At 39.1% G+C, this 20,465-nt stretch overlaps 1 protein-coding gene across 1 annotated transcript in view; it reads left to right on the top strand.

Annotated features, from left to right (window-relative positions):
- Mcub (mitochondrial calcium uniporter dominant negative subunit beta) overlaps positions 1 to 20,465 on the top strand; it is a 129,941-nt gene that overhangs the window by 108,876 nt on the left and 600 nt on the right. The window contains 3 exon segments of the mRNA XM_071614476.1: positions 17,073 to 17,233; positions 18,789 to 18,992; positions 19,534 to 19,650. Coding sequence (XP_071470577.1) covers positions 17,073 to 17,233; positions 18,789 to 18,992; positions 19,534 to 19,650 — 482 coding nt within the window.

Here is a 20,465-nt window from a genome sequence, read left to right as displayed (position 1 = left end):
AAGAATTTTTGCATTTGAGTTCATCAGGATATTGGACTAGAGTTGTCCTTCCTTGCTGTGTTCTCTGGTTTTGGTGTTTGATACTGACTTCAAAAAATGAACTTGGATGTGTTCCATCCCTTTCTATATCATGGAATAGCTTGAGGAATGTTACATTAATTCTTCTTTAAGCGTCTGGTAAATTTAGTTGAGAATCCATCTGGTCCTGGGCTTTTCTTTATTGTAAGACTTTATTACTGCTTCTATGTCATCACAAATTATTGGTCTGTTTAGCTTTTGTATGTCTTCTTGATTGAATTTTGGTAGATCATATTTGTCTAGAAATGTATCTGTTTCTTCTATATTTTCCAATTTATTGGAGTTAAGTTTTCAGATTGGTCCCTACTGATCCACTGGATTTCTGTGATGCCTGTAGTGATTTCTCCTTTTATTTCTCTAAATTTATTAATTTGGGTCTTCTCTCTTTTTCTTTTGATTAGTTTGGCTAGGACTTATCAATCTTGTCTATCTTTACAAAGAACCATTTCATTGATCCTTTATATATTTTTTTATTCTCTATTTCATTGATTTCAGCTCTGTTCTTAATTATTTTAAAAAAATCTTCCTTCTACTAATTTTGAAATTGGTTTGTTCTTCTTTTTCTAGGGCCTTGAGATGCATCATTAAGTTGTCTTTTTAGTATACATCTGATTTTCTTATGTAAGCACTCATAGCTATAAACTTGTCTCTTAGAGTTTCCTTCATAGTATTCCAGAGGTTCTGGTATGTTGTATCAATATTTTCATTTGAGTCTTAAGAATTTTTAAATTTCTCTCTGATTTCTTTTATCATCCACTCATCATGCAGAAGTGTATTGTTGCATCTCCATTTGGTTGTGTAGTTTCTGTAGGATTTTATTGTGTTGATTTCTAATTTTACTTCATTATAATCTGATAAGATGCAAGAAATCACTTTTCTTTGTTTGCTAAAAGTTGCTTTGTGGACTATATAATATGGTCTCTGTTGGAGAAGCTTCCATGAGCTGCTGAGAAGAAAGTGGATTCATCTGATGTTAGATGAAATATTCTATACATGTCTTTTTAGTCTGTTTGATTGATAATATTTTTTTCAGGTCCAAAGAGTCTTTATTGACTCTTTGTGTCTGGATGACCTATCTTAATGATGATAGAGGTATCCTCAAATCACCCAGTATTATTGTACTGGGGACTATCTGAGGATTCAGTTTAAATAGTGTCTCTTTTATGTAATTTGTTACACCCCATATTTGGGGCATAAATATTTATTATTGTTATCTCTTCTCTATGTATTGTTCTCTTTACCTGTATGAGTTATCTTAGTTTTTTATTTCTTCTATGTGAAGTATTTCTCTAAGTAAGTTCTATAGTGCTGGCTTAGTAGTCGTGAATTCTTTTACTTTCTACTTATCTTGGAAGGTTTTTATTTTCTTTTCAATTTTAAAGGATAGCTTTGCTTGATATAGCAATCTTGATTGACAATTATTTTCTTTTAGGACTTGAAGCAGATCATTCCAAGCCTCTTGGCATTTAGAGTTTGTGCTGAGAAACAATGATATTGATTAGCTTATCTCTAAATATGATCTGATGTTTTCTGAGGCTTTTAAAATTCTATCTTTATTCTGTATGTTAGGCATATGTCATGGAGAGTTTCGTTTTTGATCTTGTCTATTTGGGGTTCTGAATAATTCCTGTATCTGGATGTCCATTTCATTCTGAAGGTTTGGAAATTTTTCTGTTATCCTTTCTCTGAATACACATTGTCCAATCCATTAGCCTGCATCTCACAACCCTCCTCAGTTTTAATGATTCTTAAATTTAGTCTCTTAATGTCCCAGAGTTCTTGTATATTCTGATCATGGTTACTTATTTTCTTTTCTTTAATCCTGTCTGAATGTTCTTGGCTGGCCACTTTGTCTCCAAGCTGTAAGATTCTGTCTTCAGCATTTTCTACTCTATTAGAGAGACTTTAAATTGAACCCTGTATTAGATTTATTGTGTTTCATTTCCAAGATTTATTTTTCAATATCTCTATTTCCTTATTAAATTTTTCATTCATGTCCTGTTCTGAATTCCTTAATTCATTCAATTGTTTTTCTGTTTTCTTGGAATTTGTTAATCATTTTTACAATTTTTATAATCATTCTTTTGAATTCTTTATCTGGTATTTCATCCACTTATTTGGGGGTAATTTACTGGTAAATTATGAACTTTAGGAGGTGTCATGTTATCTTGTCTATTCATGTTTCTTGTATTCCTGTGTTGGGTTTTATGCATCTATTAGAATGTATTTCTGTTCCACTGTGTAGGCCTCTTAAGGGTACGGCCTTCAGTTACCAAAGTGTTCTAGAGTGATCTATGTTGAGATTCTTTTGTAGGTATGGTATCCACAGCCTTTGTGTTGATGCTCTCTGTTTTTGCTATAACAGTGAATATACATGAGTGGGACCTGAAGGCCCATTCCTAGCAATTTCTACTTATGGAATTAGTTTGGGTTTTTGTCTTTTCTATTGTTTGTATTAAAGTATTGCTTAAGTTTGAGAGTTGTTAATTTGTGAGTGGAGCAAGATGTGCTGTCTTTTGGCTGAATAGCAGTTTCCACCCTCTGAACTTGTAGTGTCCCAGTTGTTTCCTAGCACCTCACAGAATAGGGGGAAACAAACAATAGCAACAACCAATGCAAACAACACACAGCATTAAAATAATTGCCAGCTTCATCCTATTTCATCTATAGTGTTAATTACCACAAAAAATAGGAATGTTGTAGTCAGAGATTGCCAAAAGCAAAAACCATAAGTAACCATGAACTAGATCTGGCATAGAAGCAAACTACAGGTGTCAACTGTGTCATCCACAGCAGTAATAATTGAAATAGCATGAGTGGTGGGGGCAGGAGTTATGTAAACTAATTAATTCTAAAAGATGATAAAAATACAGTTCATTAAGAGAAAAGAAAATGTGATAGGAAGGTAGAAAAGAGTTTACAATTTCAAAAGTTAACAGACAATGCAGAAGATATATAGTAGGTGATGGTTAAAAGGAAGGAGGAAAAATAGGAAAAACAAAGTAAAAGGAGCAAAATAGAGAAAACAAGAGAATTTGGCTATTAGTGGCAGAAGAAAAGAGAAAAATAGAAAAAAAGTGAAACAAATGAAAACAAAACAAAAATAAACAAACCTCAAACCCTAACCCTCAAAAGATATAAGGCAAAGAAAAATAACATTTTAAAAGTGCTATAATGAGAAAAAAAAAAAAAAAAAAAAAAAAAAAATATATATATATATATATATATATATATATATATATATATATATATGTATACATGTCTATGAACCAATCAGCACAGCAAGAACACCAACACACACACACACACACACACACACACAAAGAAGAAAAAGATTCTTAATGAAAAATGAAGAAATCGTCTCCACTGAGATGGTCAAAATAGTGGGTGAAAATGAACGTTCACTGCCTGTGCCCAACTGTCTTTCCCATTTCTTTTCGGGCTATATATTGAGAGAAAGAGAACAATGACTGGGGTTGTTATCCCCTTCTTCTTCTTTTTTTAAATCTTCATTTCATTTTTATGTGATGCTGAGGATCAAACCCAGTGCCTCATGCATACTAGGTGAATTCTATACCACAGAGCCACAACCCCTCAACTTCTCTACTTAACAGTATAAGGTGGGATGGAGTGGGTGGGGCTGATGAAGAGTTCTGTGGGAGGAGTTCCCAATGCTGGGGTTTTTTTTTTTGGGGGGGGGTCTCTGCTTAAAAGATAAGATCAAGACCAGGTAGGTGCTTATCTCTGTTGGGGGCCTGGATCTCAGAAGCCCCCAAGAATTCTGCTCAAGGAGCAGGGGAGCCAATCCTCCCCACACTCTGCTGCCAGGAACACAGCCTTCCCAGGCCTAGTCCCTAGGTGTATTCACACCCACCTGTTCAGAGTCCCAACCAACTTCAGTTGGTCATGTGAACTCCAGACTCAAAGGAGAAGTGAATTGGGGTCCCCTTTGTTTTTCTGACTTGAATCTCCCTGGGTACAATCTTTTCTGTGCTCCTTTCACTCACATTTTGGTAGGCAGAATCTAGGCCACACAATGAGTGCTGGCTGAGACAGGGCAGTGTCTGCTATGATTTCCCAGCTTTGTAGCAGTACCTGCAGCATAGCCATCTCAAGTTGGCTCCACCTCAGCTCTCTGTGCCCAGTTGAGTACCAGAGAACCAGGGAGCACTTTAAAAACACTGTTTGCAGTGTACCCTCTGGACCAACCAAGTTCAGTCTGCTTTTCTGATCTTAGGTTTTTCTATACCAAATCTGTCTGTTGTGTTTTTTTGTGTGTGCCAAACATCCCCCACCCCCAGGGTGAACCAGAACAGCTCCCACTGCCACAAATGGCTTGGCTCCAATGTAGTCTTTCTTCTTGCGTTTAATGTACCCAGATTTCTAGTCTCTTAAGAGGTTCTAACTATTCACTATTGAATGTTAGTTAAATTCCTCTTTCACCCACCTCATGGAGAAGCAGTACTACTGCTGCCTGAATCCTGAGCCACAGAGCAGCTGGGAATGAAGCCTTCCTCTAATCCACCATCTTGAGTCATCCATCCCAAGCATTTTGGATAGGGGACAGTCATTCTGAATTATTGTAGCCATTAGCAATATACTTTTGGAAAAATTTCAGTTATCATTACTTCAGATACTGCTTCTGTTCCTTTCTTCTCCATGTACTATTCTCATTATGCATATTTATACCTTTGGAAATTGTTCTGTAGGTCTTAGCTAGGTAGGTCCCCCTGCCCATTTTTTTCTCTTTAATTTTCAGTTTGGGAAGTTTCTGTGGACCTTTCTGTTGATATATATGGTCAGGCTCACTGGTTCTTTGCTCCCCACCATCTAGTCTATTGATAAGCTTATCTGTCGCCAGCTAGCCAGGCTGACGAGATGGGCCAGGTTCAAGGATCTGGCTGTATTAGTAACTAAGAAAACGTCAAAGAAACCACACAAACATGAAAATACCTTTTTCTCAATTGCTGGGATCAGGGACAGCTCTGCGACCTCAAAGATCAACTCCCATGCTGGAAAGAGGGGTAGGGGGGCAAGAGACGCAAGCAAGAGAGCAAGCACACCTGGAACCCCTCTATTTTGGGGGGAAAAGACATTCAATAGAAAGTTCCACCCAAATAAGGCAAGGGATTGGGTTTCGAAGGGTGGAGTCTTGCTTGGTGTTGTCTTGTGGTCAGCAGGTTGATTGACATCTTGGCAAGTTATGCCCATCTCAGGGGCAGAGCGAGAGGAAAGGCACACATACATCGCACAGCCCAGTCAGGCAGCAGTGTCAGACCAGTCCCCTCATACTGCTGAAATGCGCATAGCTCACACACTCAGCCCATGGATGGCTCATAACACCTGTCAAAGACATTTTTGTCATATTGGTTTTTATTTCTAGCAATTCCTTTTGGGTCTTTCTTAGACTTGACACCTCTCCATTTATATCCCTTGTGTTTTTGCATGTTGTCCTCTTTTTCCATTAGAGACTTCACATATTAATCACAGTTTTTTAATATGCTAATCTGATAATTCAAAAAATCTGTGCTGTGACCTTCCCCTTCCCCAAATCCCAACATGAAATATAAGCTTTAGTCCAGGTGGCTAATCCACAGCCTCCAGTTCCTTCCTCCTCATTAGAAGACCCTTCTCCCTGCTGTGTGTTGGAATGAGCCCCAGGGGTCAGTGAGCCCGTGTCTAAGTGTTCTCATGTACAAGATGCTCCACCTAACACTAACAAAGAGACTTGACCCATCTCACAGGGTGAATTAATAGGAACACAGACATGGTTGGAAGGAAAATGATAGAGGAATTATACCAGATTAATTGAAAATTAAATTTATAAAATAAATTTGAAATTCAAAAATTATTTAAATGATTTTTTCCCTAAAATATTGGCAAATTTGGATTTGAAAATTCAGAAAATGAAAATGAAAGACACTTATAAAAGGAATAAACAGCCATGACGAAAAATAATAATTAACTCCTTTGACCTTTATTTTGTTTTCTTTTGGTACTGGGGATTGTACTTAGGGGCACTTAACCAGCGATACACACATCCCCAGCTGCCACAGTCTGGCTGGGCACAAATCACGAGCCACTGAAGCAGGAACAAACTTTATTTCTGAACTCTACCAGCACACTCCACACACGCTCCCTGGGAACTGCCGCAGTCTGGCTGGGCACAAAATCACGAGCCACTCACAGCCTTATAGATTCAAACAGCAAGTATTTATTCCCGACCTCTCACCGGCACTCTACACACACGTTCTGGGGAAAATCCACCTCCACTCGGCTCTGCATCCCAAAATACTCTCTGAATCCCACGAGAACTCAACAGGAACTCAAGGAGCGGGTGGGCACCTGAGGCAGCAAGATACGTCCTATTCCCAGCAGGGTCCACCTTAAACCTGGAACCTCCAAGCTATTCATAGTGATTTCCTTTAGAGGAGCAAGAGTAAGTCAAGAAAGAATGATGTAGTTTAAATTTCATTCTGAAATTTCATTCATTCTGTATTATTGTTTTTTGCCGCAGTCTGGCTGGGCACAAAATCACGAGCCACCACACACCTTGTAGATTCAAACAGCAACTCTTTATTCTCGAACTGTCACTGGCACTTTACACACACGTTCTGGGCCAAATCCACATTCTGAATCCCAAATACTCTTTTTATCCCGTGACAACTCAACGGGAACTCAAGGAGCGGGCAAGCCTGAGGCAGCAGGATACGCCCTATTCCCAGCAGGGTACACCTTAAACCTGGAACCGCCCTAAACCCAAGGAGAGCCCTAAACCCTGATCCGCCCTAAACCCAATCCGCCCTGGTCCTTGAGCAAGGTCACCTTACATGCAATGTCACTGCAAATGACCTGGGTCAATATGGAGAGTCCTTCCACTAAGCAACATTGGGTAGGCTGACAAAGAAATTGCCATGTGTCATTCCTACTTGGCAATGGCTCTCAGCATCTCCCCCCTTCTGATTAATTAAACAACAAGCAATGTGGCTTAGGGACCGTGCCTGTTAGGTTGTCCAATTCAACATATGGTTCTTACCCGTCTTCGGATGAACTGACCTCTAGGCGTCAGCCTCCTGTCTTAGGTTGATACCACTGCAATTGGATCATACCCGTCACTGACTACCGGTCCAGCATACAGCCATACTTGTGGATATGCCTATGCACTAGTGGGGGGTGAGGTTCTTTGCCTCACCTCTGTTGGCCCCCAAATTTTAGACCATCACTAGCAGAAGGGAGGAGGATACAGAAATGCCACGACACCAAGCCAGTTGACGGCTCCTTTGGAAAAATTGCATCACTGGTGACACCATCAGCAAAGATATGACAGCACTACCACAATTCACTGCACCAAACGATGTTTCACAATGTATACAAGTGATACATAGTCCAGGCAAGTTCTGCAAGCAGTTCAAAGCGGAGGAGTCTATCAATATGTCCATTTCCTCCCAAAGTAAATCGACTCCTTGATTGAGCATTACTTGTTGAGTTATATTCATTGATGCATCAGTTTATACAGTTTACTGTGATAGCTATCATAGAAGCTGTAGTTTGGTTTTATCTTTGTCTTCACCGGCACTGGGATGAAGATAGGAATTCTGGCAATGATGCTAAAGAGACATTATCCTGAACAGAATTATTAAATATAATGAAAAGGAAAGGTGAAAGTAAACAAACAGATCTGTTAACCTCCTTTAAAAACAATCCTTAACAGCTATTTACCTAATTTAAATTAAACCATTTAAATCACGTGAATAAAAAAAATTCAGATCCATTTTTTCATGAGCGCTCCTCATATATAAAATATGGACATACGCACATACAGACATACAACACAAAACAGAAGTGTGCACACATAACATACAACACATAAGACAGTAGTAAAGGCCTTGTAGCTTTACCTAGGTGAAATCTCCATTGCAATGTTTAAACACTCCACAGTCAAAAAATAAAACTGATCAGAAAAACATTAACCTAGGTCTGTATGAGCTCAAAAATAAAATAGAACTTTATGATGTGGGAAAAGGCAATAATAAAATAGATATTGAAAAAAGCATCCTAGTTAATCACTGTCGCAGATGTAAGAATAGCCAGGCTGGAGCTCTGGATATCAGCTGTTATGGATTTGAGTCAAATCATCTTCTTTTTGGTCTGTAGAAATTGCTTTGGTTAGTCTCTCTGGAATCCAAATCGGTTGCTGTTTTCCCTGTGGAAACACACAAACAGAACCCTGACTCCTGACAATCACTGGGTCAGGACCGTTCTATTGTCCTGTTAGAATATCTTTCCAAAGTACCTTAGGTTTATGTACATTTTTTGGATACATATGCCTTTCCGCAGCACTAAGCCCTGATGAATCCAAATTTAAAAAGTTTAGAGTAAAAAGGGTTATTTTAAGTTTATCTTTGGGGGATATATACCCCTATCCAATTCCCTCTTTTTGCTTTAATACGTACATTTTAATAGTTTGATTAGCTCTTTCAACTATGCCTTGTCCCTGTGGATTGTATGGGATTCCTGTTATATGAGTAATGCCAAATGATGAGCAAAATTGTTTAAAAGAGGTAGATGTATAACCAGGACCATTATCTGTTTTTAACTGTTTAGGAACGCCCACAGTGGCAAAATTTTATAAGCAATGAGCTATAACATCTTTAGTTTTTTCTCCGGCATGAAGAGAGCCCATCAAAAATCCGGAAGAAGTATCAACTGTAACGTGCAAATATTTTAATTTTCCAAATGCTGGCAAGTGTGTGACATCCACCTGCCAAATATGGTTAGGTATCAGTCCTCTAGGATTGACTCCAAGATTAACTTGTGGTAAAAAGGTCACATAATTTTGACATTGTTTTATTATATGTCTGGCTTGTTCCTTAGTTATTTTAAAACACTTTTGTAAAGTATTAGCATTGACATGGAATTTTTTATGAAAATTTGTAGCTTCTTCTAGTGTAGAGAAAATATGTATGTCGTGTAGTTTTATCTGCTAAATCATTGCCCAAACTAAGGGCTCCAGGCAATCCTGTATGTGCCCTGATATGTCCTATAAAGAATGGATCTTTTCTGTCCCAGATTAGACTTTGTATAGTGGAAAACAAAGAGAAAACAGTAGAGGAAGGAGAAATCCTACCAGCATCTTCAAGGGATACTATAGCATTAACTATATACTGACTATCAGAAAATAAATTAAATACAGAATCTTTAAACATCACAAAAGCTTGTAATACTGCATTAAGCTCTACCTTTTGAGCTGATTGTTTGGGTACTAAAAATGTAAAAGTTTGATCAGGTGTAACTAGTGCTGCTGTACCATTATTTGACCCATCAGTGAATATATTTGGAGCATTCAGGATAGGGGTTTTTCTTGTTATTTTTGGAAAAACTACAGGATGCTTAGACCAAAAAGATAACAAAGGATTAGATGGTAAGTGATTATCAAATGAAACATTAGATTTACACATGATTATTGCCCAAGTATTTAACTCATTAGCCAACTCATCAATTTGATCCATAGTATATGGAGTAATAATTTTATTGGGAGAAATTCCAAACACTCCCTTCACTGATTTTATTCCTTTGAGTATTAATTGTCCTACAGCCTCAGGATACCTAGTAAGAATAGTATTAGGAGAATAAGATAAATGTATCCATAATAATGGACCTTCTTGCCAAAATACTCCTGTAGGAATATTTTTTGTTGGTAGTACAATAAATAATAAAGGCAAACTTATATCAATTCTATGCAAATGCATATTTTCCATATATGTTTCAAGAATTTTTAATGCCTTTCTTGCTTTAGGAGTTAACATGCGGGGTGAATTTGGATCTGATGGACCTTTTAGAATATCAAATAAAGGTCCCAACTCTCCTGTTGGTATGCCTAGATAAGGCCTTATCCAGTTTATGTCTCCCAATAACTTTTGAAAGTCGTTAAGTGATTTGAGTTGATCTACTCGTATTTGAATTTTTGGTGGACGGACCATGGTTGAGGATAAAAGAACTCCTAAATAATGAATTGGAAAATTTAATTGTACTTTATCTATTGCTATGTCTAGATTATAATTTTTTAATAAGTTTGTAAGTGTGGCATAACATTCCAGCAATGTGTTTTTATCTTTCTGTGCTAATAATACATCATCCATATAGTGAAATATTTGTAGTTCAGGATTTTGATTTCTAAGTGGCTGGATTGCTTTGTTAACATAGATTTGACACATAGTTGGACTGTTAGCTATCCCTTGAGGGAGTACTTTCCATTCATATCTCTGATCAGGACCTTCATGATTTAGTGCAGGGATAGTAAATGCAAAACGTGGACTATCCTCGGGATGAATTGGAATTGAAAAAAAAACAATCTTTAATATCTATAGCTAAAACATGCCAGGTTTTTGGCAAAGCAGACAACTGAGGAATCCCTGATTGAGCAGGTCCCATAATAACCATCTCATTATTAATGGCTCTTAAATCTTGCAATAATCTCCATTTACCAGATTTCTTTTTGATGACAAAAATGGGAGTATTATGGGGAGATACGGAAGGTTGTATATGTCCTTCCGCTAATTGTTGTTTGACCAGATCATGGGCTACTTGTATCTTTTCTTTAGTCAGGGGCCACTGAGGAACCCACATTGGTCTTTCTGATTTCCAAGTAATTTTGATTGTCTCAGTGGCCCTTTCTGAAAACCCAATCCATGTCTATTTATTCCTTGATCTATTTGAATTGGTGCTGCTATACCTTGTTCTTGTTCTCCTAATCTTTTTTCTTTCCTAAAACCTTGTCTAGCCCTAGTAGTGGGTGCATTAGGATTGATGTTATTTGTTAATGTCAAACCTAATTGATCTAGGACATCTCATCCCCATAAATTTACGGGAAGATGATCCAATACATATGGCTGTATAGTTCCTTCACATCCTTCAGGATCCTTCCAATCTAATACCATTGCACTTCTATGGGGATTAGTCGCCACTCCTAGGCCTCGAATCGTTTGAGTGGCTTGTTGTAATGGCCAATGTTTTGGCCATTCTTGACGAGATATGATGCTAAGGTCAGCACCTGTGTCCAGTATGCCATTAAATTCATGTCCTTGAATATTTAGTTTTAGCATTGGGCGAGAATCTAAATTTAAAGACAGCATAGCCCAATCTACACCTATGGAGCCGAATCCCCTGGAATCTCTTTCTACACTACGACAGGAAAATTTATCATGTAGGCTGGGTATTATTAATAACTGTGCTATTCTATCTCCTGGTGAAATTACTGATATACGTCTTGGAGAACTAGCTATAATTTTTATTTCACCTACATAATCGGGATCAATTACCCCAGGACTTATCATAAGTCCTTTTAGTGTAGAAGAACTGCGTCCCAATAATAAGCCTGCTGTTCCTTGGGGAAGAGGTCCTTTTACTCCTGTGGGAATGATTTGAACTCCCATCTCTGGAGTTAGTACTGCTCTGGCAGAGGCGCAGATGTCCAACCCTGCACTCCCTCTGATTTGTCTGATGAGGGATTTAATGGACAGTGTGTCCTGGGCACTACCCTGATGGTGTTGCTGGGTTCCTCCAGTGCCCCGTATATTTGTGGTTGTGGGCCCCGGAGCATTGGGCCCCCCAGTCCACTTTTTGGCAATGGAGCCTGATTCCTTTCTCCACGATATCGTGGGTAAATACCTGGTCCTTGTCCGTTTTTTGATAAGGGAGTACCCTCTATGGTGGTTTGAGAACGGCATTCATTAGCCCAATGTCTCCCTCTACGGCATTGTGGGCAAATACCCGGTATTCTATTCCTTTGATACCTAGCTTTGTTAAACCCTCCTCCTATGGGGCAACTCCTTTTAAAATATCCTGTTTGTTCACAATTTTAGCATGTTTTTGGCCTGGCATCTAAAGCCTGTTGTACTGCAGCTGCCAAGACTTGCCCTTGTTCATTAATGTCTCTACATAACTTAATATATGTGTTTAAATCTTCATGTCTCCATGGTCTAATGACCTCTCTGCAGCAACGATTTGCTTGGTCATAAGCCAGTTGTTTTATTAATGGCATTGCCTGTTCTGTATCCCCAAAAATTCTGGAAGCTGTTTGAATAAGCCTATCTACAAATTCAGCGTAAGGTTCATTAGTTCTCTGTATTACCTTAGATAGCTGACCTTGTAAATCTCCATGTCCTTGTAAAGTCTTCCATGCCCTAACTGCGTCTGCAGCAATTTGTGCATATATAGCAGGATCATATTCAATTTGTTGCCGTTGACCCTCATAAGGTCCTTTTCCTAACAACATATCTAGATTTCTTTGAGGGTAACCGGCTGCTGCATTTCGCCTAGCTGTCTCCGTGCAAAATTCCTCATTGGCAACCTTCCATAACAAATATTGTCCTCCATTTAGCACAGATTTACACATGCTAGCCCAATCTGCTGGCATCATGTCCAAGTTGGTAATGGATTCGACCATGCTTACCGTGAAGGGTGCTTGGGGACCATAGGTTGTTACAGCCTCCTTTAACTGCTTCACTGTTTTGAAATCTAAAACATGGTGAATTCACTGCCCTCCTGTCTGCTCAAGTATAGGGCATGCTAATCTTTGAGGTCCTGTCTCAGGATCCCATTTATCAACTACGGGATTTGAGGGCCACTCAGCTGTCTCCATAGGTGGAGCTGTTGGTTGAATTACGCCCTCTGGTGATAGAACGGAATTAGTAGCAGCCTCCTGTTGTAGCCTTTTTCCTAATAGCCCCTTTTCCTTTAAATTTTCTTCCTCTGTCTGACTAGCTTGAGAGACCTTCTCTTTTGCTTGATCTAAAATGTCTTTCTCCATGGTCTGAACCTCTAACAATTTACTTAACATTCTTTCAGTTTGTTTTTTACTAATTTCTAATCTACTATAAAGATAACGCAACCCAATAAGATAACACAAAACAAAACCGAAACTGAATGAAACAAAAACAGAATAAAAAAATCGTTATATCAATTTTCTCTTCCTCAGGGCCGACAAACTTCAAACCTTGAGCCAACCATTTTTCCCAGTTTGCCCGAGAAATTTCTAGGGATAGGCAGCTTGAAACAAAAACAAAATAAATCAAAACAAGAACACATTGTTTTTTTAAATGGTCACCCATTCTCTCGCCTTCCCTCAGGGGCGAGCAATTTCACTTACCTCCAAGCTTTAGACGTTCCCCGTACGGGCCACCAAATGCCGCAGTCTGGCTGGGCACAAAATCACAAGCCACTCACAGCAAGTCTTTATTCAAACAGCAAGTCTTTATTCCCGACCTCTCACTGGCACTCTACACACACGTTCTGGGAAAAATCCACCTCCACTCGGCTCTGCATCCCAAAATACTCTCTGAATCCCATGAGAACTCAACGGGAACTCAAGGAGCAGGTGGGCACCTGAGGCAGCAAGATACGCCCTATTCCCAGCAGGGTCCACCTTAAACCTGGAACCACCCTAAACCCAAGGAGCAGGCGCTTGAGGCAGCAGGATACTCCCTATTCCCAGCAGGATACACCCTAAACCTGGACCCACCCTAATCCAGCAGGATCCTCCCTAAAACCGGATCCACCCTGGTCCTTGAGTAGGGTCACCTTTCTCAAACATTCATGCAATGTCACTGCAAATGACCTGGGTCTAAGGCAAGCCCATTTCCACAATGGAGAGTCCTTCCACTAAGTAACATTGGGTAGGCTGACAAAGAAATTGCCATGCGTCATTCCTACTTGGCAATGGCTCTCAGCAGGGAACTCTCCCAAACGCCACCCACGCGTCTCCTCCAGGAACCACCAACCAGAAATCCCACCACCGGAACTTCACCAGGAATCCCCGCGAGAGCTCAACCGGAACTCAATGGGAACTCCGCGAGAACTCAAAAGTCATCATCTTAATAGCTCGCTGGCGTCACCTCTCAACCACTACTTCTGGCAAAGATGCCATGCGGCATCCCGACTCGGCTGTGGCCCTCAACACCCAGCCATTATTTATTTTTTGAGACAGGGTCTAAATTTCTTAGGGCCTCGTTAACTTGCTGAGGCTGGCCTCCAACTCATGATCCTCCTGCCTTAGCCTCCCAAGCTGCTGGGATCATATTTGATCTTTATAAGGTGATGCCACAATGCTAGCTTAGGTTGGTGTTTTAACATATAAAGTATATAGTGCTTGTAGTTGTGGAAAAGCAGGGCCAAAGGCACTTGTCATAAACTCAGAAAAGCATTTTTTGTTTTGTTTTGAATCATTGCATTATTCTTTTTCATTTATTCTTTTTATTTAGAAAAGCATTTTAAAGACACCTTGACCAAACTCCAATCAGGCTCTTTCAAGCCCTCTGTTTAATTAGGCTTTAGTTTTGGTCTATATAAACTGCTGCACATTCTCAGCACAAGTGATATGATGCGCATATATATGTCTGCATTCCCTCCCTTTTACATCTAAGACTTGAACAAACATTGCACAGTTTCTGACAGTTCACAGTCTCATCTCTAGAATAACTCTAGCCCCCTTAAAATGCCTAGCTGGAAGAGCTCAACACTGTCATGAGAATTTGGTTTGTTCCCACCAAAACGTGGTGATAGGCCAATAAGCCCCTGAAGCCCTCTTAGAGTAGTTACTTTAGAATGCTTGCAGTTTTAAACCCTTCTCTGCCCCTTAGAAGTGTACATCTACCACCTGGACCTGTCTTCTCAGGACCTGAGAGCTTTCTTTGAAATGCAGGTATTCATGGACTTAACTCTTGACCTGGCTCTGATTTGCTTCGGGCCCTCCTGTCAGGAAGATGTAATTAGTTTCTCCTCTGAATAGGTGCAGTGAACAAACCCCATGCCTAGTCATATTGACTCCCATCCTCTTTTGATAAATTTCTACTTTCCTGACTGCTCAGACCCCTGCTAATCTCCCTCCCTATTCTTTTATTCTTCTTTTAAAACATCTAGCAACCTCTATATAAATTGAAGTCGGGTTCAGTTCACTTCATGCTGGGCCCCCATCCCTATTGTAGTAGTTTTTAAGAAAAATCTTTTCTGGGGATGTTGCTCAGTGATAGAGTGCTTGCCTAAAATGTGCAAGGCCCTGGGTTCAATCCCCAGCAGTACAAAAGTAAATAAATGTATCTTTACTTCATTAATATCCAGTTCTGTTGGTCTTTATTATACTCCGTGGCTTTGAACACAATTGTGCCTGTCTGTATCTTCCTTTTGCATTCAGACCTTTTAATTGTCAGTGTTTTTCATGGTAAAGAACTTTTGAGTCTTGTGTGGATTTCAGAAGGCTACAAGCTAGTTTGCACCCCTCTGTGACAACTTTAGCCTAGAACATGGAAGAAATTAAAAACCACATCAAAACTTGAAGAACTAGGTGGCAATGGAAGAAAAATAACTCCACAACTATTGGCATGAATGGAAAACCAGCAGCTGATACTGATTGTGGGACCACCTGTTTCCTGATGTGCAGCTGTTTCCTGCTGCCTGGCTGGCATGTCTGCTCTCCCTCTTAGTAGCATTGGTAAACAGAAAGGTATCATCACAGCCTAATTTTATGTGAATTTATAAAACCACAGAAGAGGAAAGATGTGAAATCCATAATCAAAAGAGCACTATGTTAAAAACTCTGAAATTGGGACTCCTGTGGGGATTGAAAAAAATAATTTTGCCTCTTCTCTTCATGTCTGAAAATAGACCCTTGTAACAAGAGACAGATTAGGAAAAACAAATAGTAGTTTATTAATGTGTACATTTCATACACACAGTGATTCTCAGAGAGGTGGCTCAGCATTCCTGCCTATATAACATCTTTAACAAAGAACAACATGTTTTAGAAAAGTGCCAAGACAAATGAAAAGGACCCTGAGTCTCTTGGGACAGCAAATGTGGGAAGGCTAGTAAGCTAGTTAATGGTAGATAAAATCTAGTAAGATTTGTCAGGGAGATCGCTCCAGTGCCATCTCTGGGCTGAAAAGGGTCTACATTTGTCTTTAGTGACCCACCTTTGTTCTGCCTGGTGGAGTGGGGAGGGGAAACCTTTGTAAATCTGTGGCCTGTATTTTGGCAGGCAGAGGTGTCCCCCTGAGGAACTGTTACTGTACAAGGGGCAAGAGGCAGGGCTCTACTGCTGCCACTCCACAGACACTCAAGGGTCAAGTTGGCAGGAAAATGGGCTTCATTCAAAGCCAGCTTTGCAGGAAGATAGAGGAAACTTTTTTGTGTTTGTTTCAAATCACCATCTTCAAAGAACTCTAGATCAAGAAAAGCTTTTATTAAGAGAACACAGATTGTGGGACAGAAAGCCAGGGCAGGAGGTAGTTTTTATTCTCAGCTTGAAGAAGTTGCTTTTGATTTTAGAGGGAGACCAGAGAGCTTTTATTGTGTCTGCACGTCACATGCCTTCAGCTTAAAATAATCCTTAAGGCAAAGTGGCACATTTTGGAGACGGCATAATTTTGGTCTCCTACACTCATTTCCCCCCCCAAAATGCATATATGAATTGCCTTTCAGTTCTACATTTATTATGACTCCATTTGCTGAAAAGAACTTACACTTGAACTGCTTTTCAGATGTGTATTTTACCTTTGTTTACTTGGCTGTATCCTAGCTTCCTTCCCCTGTGGATTCTGACATAACTGTTGGAAAGATGGGGACAGAGAGCGGGATATGGGATGTAAGGTTGAGCTCAGGTATAAAAGTGAGCCCGTGACTCCATAAACCCATAAAGGTGAGGTAGTCATCTTACACTTCCTGTATGTATATTTTTAAAGCAATAGCAAAAGTCATGTTACAAAAGACAAACATAATGAATTTAAATCAACTGTCTTATAATTTATCATTATAGATTGCCTTATTAGGATCGACTAATCAAATTATCTAAAATAGAACAGACCAACACCAGATGCCTCCCTAGGAGGTGTGGTATGCAGATAGCCAGGCACTGGGACTCAGATTGGCTCCTTGGACTCACACAGAAGGAAATAGTGTAGTGATTTCCATCATATTTCCTTCCCCCCCCCCCCCCCCGCCAGAAAAATCAAGCTGTGTGCACATGACTGAGATGGAAAGTGTGAAATCCTTGGTTCACAGACTGTTCACAGTCCTACATTTAGAAGACTCTCAGAAGAAAAGAGAACAACACTTGTTGGAGAAAATTGACCACCTGAAGGAACAGCTGCAGCCCCTTGAGCAGGTCAGGAAGCTTCATAGCCTGTATTTGAACACCAGACTGACATTATTGTGCATTATTAAGTGTCCCTCGTGTGAGCATTTTTCTGAATGCTTTACATATGCTCAGTTTCCTCCTTTTAATTCTCATGAGTCTCAGTTCCGTTTTCTTCCTTATATGCAGATGAAGAAACTGGACAATAGAGATAGACAACTAGTATGTGGTCCAGTGTGAACATGAACTTGGGCAGTCTGACCACTGAGCTGCCTGGAGAGGATCAGCCCTGTAAATAAGTAGTATATGAGCTGGGATGCACTACTTGGGAGTGTTACCTCACAGGCTCTTGTTCTGCTTAACAGAATTGAGCCTGGGAAGTTAGCAATGGCTTCCTGACATTTGAGGTTAATCTGTGATGGAAAAAAAAAGAATAACAACTGACTTATTTGCAGTGTAGGGTGAAGCAATTTGTTTCAGGGGATAAAATCTCGTTTTTAACTTTTTTTTAAATGGGAGGGTATATGTGTACCTTGTCCACAAATAAGTTTCTTGAGATATAATTTTTAATAGTGTTTAAGGGTATTTAGTGCCGGAGAGAGGAACTTTCATTTTATTTTTCTGGATTGCTTATGCACATTTTTATTTTTTGCTTTTTAAAGATATAAAAAGGTGCCCATGGATACTTTTCCTGTTGTCCTGTACTTTGAGCTACTGTACTCCTACCTATGGCTCATTTTTTATTTTCTCTCTACATATTCTTACCTTTCACTGGAACTCTCTAGTTCGCACATAGAAGCCTCATTGTAATCACATAATACCTGATGCAACGTGGGTTAATTTGGCCTTTTGCATTAAGAAATGAATCTGCACTGAGTCTCGTGTACAAGTGTGCCTCTGGATGAATTCCTAGAAGCAGAGTTGCTAGGTCAAAGAAAATGGGCCTATAATTTTTTTTTTTATTGGTTGTTCAAAACATTACAAAGCTCTTGACATATCATATTTCATACATTAGATTCAAGTTGGTTATGAACTCCCAATTTTACCCCAAATACAGATTGCAGAATCACATCGGTTACACATCCACATTTTTACATAATGCCCTATTAGTAACTGTTGTATTCTGCTACCTTTCCTATCCTCTACTATCCCCCCTCCCCTCCCCTCCCATCTTCTCTCTCTACCCCACCTACTGTAATTCATTTCTCTCCTTGTTTATTTTCCCATTCCCCTCACAACCTCTTATATGTAATTTTGTATAACAATGAGGGTCTCCCTCCATTACCATGCAATTTCCCTTTAATTAGGTTTCAAAGGATGACTTCTGGGTTTTCCATCATATGCCCTTTTATACTAGGGTTTTGGTTTTGTTTATTACCTTTATAATTTAAAAGAGAACTATTAATGAACTGATGTGGAAATGAGTAATTAATATGATGTTTTATAAAGTATCTCTCCATATACCTGATCTCTTTATAAAGTAATGCAGGCATGCACTGGTTCAAATATTGCTCTTGCTTTTTCCCCTTAAGCTGATGCACCTATAAACTGAATTAATGGTCTTCCCCCTTCCCATGCCTTCTAGGTGAAAGCTAGAATTGAAGCTCGCTCTGAGGCCAAAACCAGAGGACTCCTATGGGCTGGATTAGCTCTGCTGTCAGTTCAGGGTGGGGCACTGGCCTGGTTCACCTGGTGGGTGTACTCCTGGGATATCATGGAACCAGTCACATACTTCCTCACATTTACAAATTCCATGATCTATTTTGCATACTTTATACTAACTCGACAGGTGAGTAGTTAGGAAGTAAGTTCAAACATTTTGCAAGGAATTTCTTACCCAAGCCAAGCAATAAAACCTTTACTGAGTACTGCTATCTGGGTCTTCATGAGCTGGCGAATTTTTGTTATTTTCACCAGACTAGATGGAGAATTACAGCACAAATAAACTATATAAAATCTCGAGTGAATAACACAAATTCCTCCATTGGGATAATTTGTCCTATTTGTGTTCTTCATAACTTCATTCATAAAATAAAATTGAAGTTGCATTGCAAAATACCAAGTAATTCATGGTAGTTTTGCCAAAAATCTCCCTTCGCATTTTTTTCCTATTCTTAATTTCTCTTACCAACTTGCTTGCTTGTGAAAGGAGCAGCTGATATTAAACAAGACTAAATGTTCTAGTTGTGTTGGCTTATGTTTGCTCTAGTAGCCACTGCAAATATTTTTTTCATTCTTCTGCCTTCCCCTTGCTTTGGTGTTGCTAAGTCAAATATCTTTCCTCAAGAGGCAGTATGTTCATTCAACACATGCTGTTTTCTTTTCTTTAGAATTATACTTACACATTGATTAGCAGAAGGCAATTGCTTCAGTTCTTCCATAAGAAATCAGAGCAACAGCATTTTGATGTGGAACAATACAACAAGTTAAAAGACGACCTTGCTACGGTATAAAATACATCTCACGGCTGGTTATGTTGGGGACCCAGGACTGAGGGAGGGAAATGCAATTGTTGGGTCCTCCTCACAGGCTAGTCTCTAGAGAGATTTCTGTGTATAGCAGGACTGGTTCACAAAATTGGTGACATATCTGATATTAACTTTATTCTTCTGTACTATACATGGGGATAGTTTTAAATGTATGTGAAAATGTCTTATGAGTTTGAAATAGAAAAAATAAAGTTTTCACTAGAAATCTGTTTCTAAGCAAATAGAAAGTAGAACTGTAGAAAGATAAACACTGATGGGAATTTTAAACTCTAAAGGCATTTATTTATGTTTATTTCCCTTCAAGTAGAAGAATTATAGTATTCCTCCTCTCACCCCTTCCCCTTTCAGATGAGGAAACGGGCTTTAAAGTTACTTACCCAAGTGTACACTTCTAGAAGGGCAAGTGAGCCTATCAAACTTCAAGCCTGTCAGTTCTTAAGTGTTTTTTTCACCATCTGTTCCTTAGGCAGCTTTTATCTCTGGCCTCCCAATGTATTAACTTTATTCGGATGCACTTCTCAGCACATAACTGGATTTTTCACTTTTCTTAGTAATTTTTTTTAACAAAGTCTTGGTAAAAATATCCTCCCTGTCTTTTGTTTTATTTGTGTCTTTTAAACTATCCACCCTTGAAATTAAAAAAAAAAAATTACTAGAATTTGTAAGCCAAAATTAAAGAACTTTAAAAAATATTTCATATTATCATTATATAGGAAAATATAATAATTTTTTTTCCTTTTGTAGTTTCCCTAACATTTAAACAATCCAAGGCT

Source organism: Marmota flaviventris, chromosome 7, assembly GCF_047511675.1.
Source record: "Marmota flaviventris isolate mMarFla1 chromosome 7, mMarFla1.hap1, whole genome shotgun sequence".
In the NCBI taxonomy this organism is placed as follows: Eukaryota; Metazoa; Chordata; class Mammalia; order Rodentia; family Sciuridae; genus Marmota; species Marmota flaviventris.
This window is presented reverse-complemented; position numbering and strand designations above follow the sequence as displayed.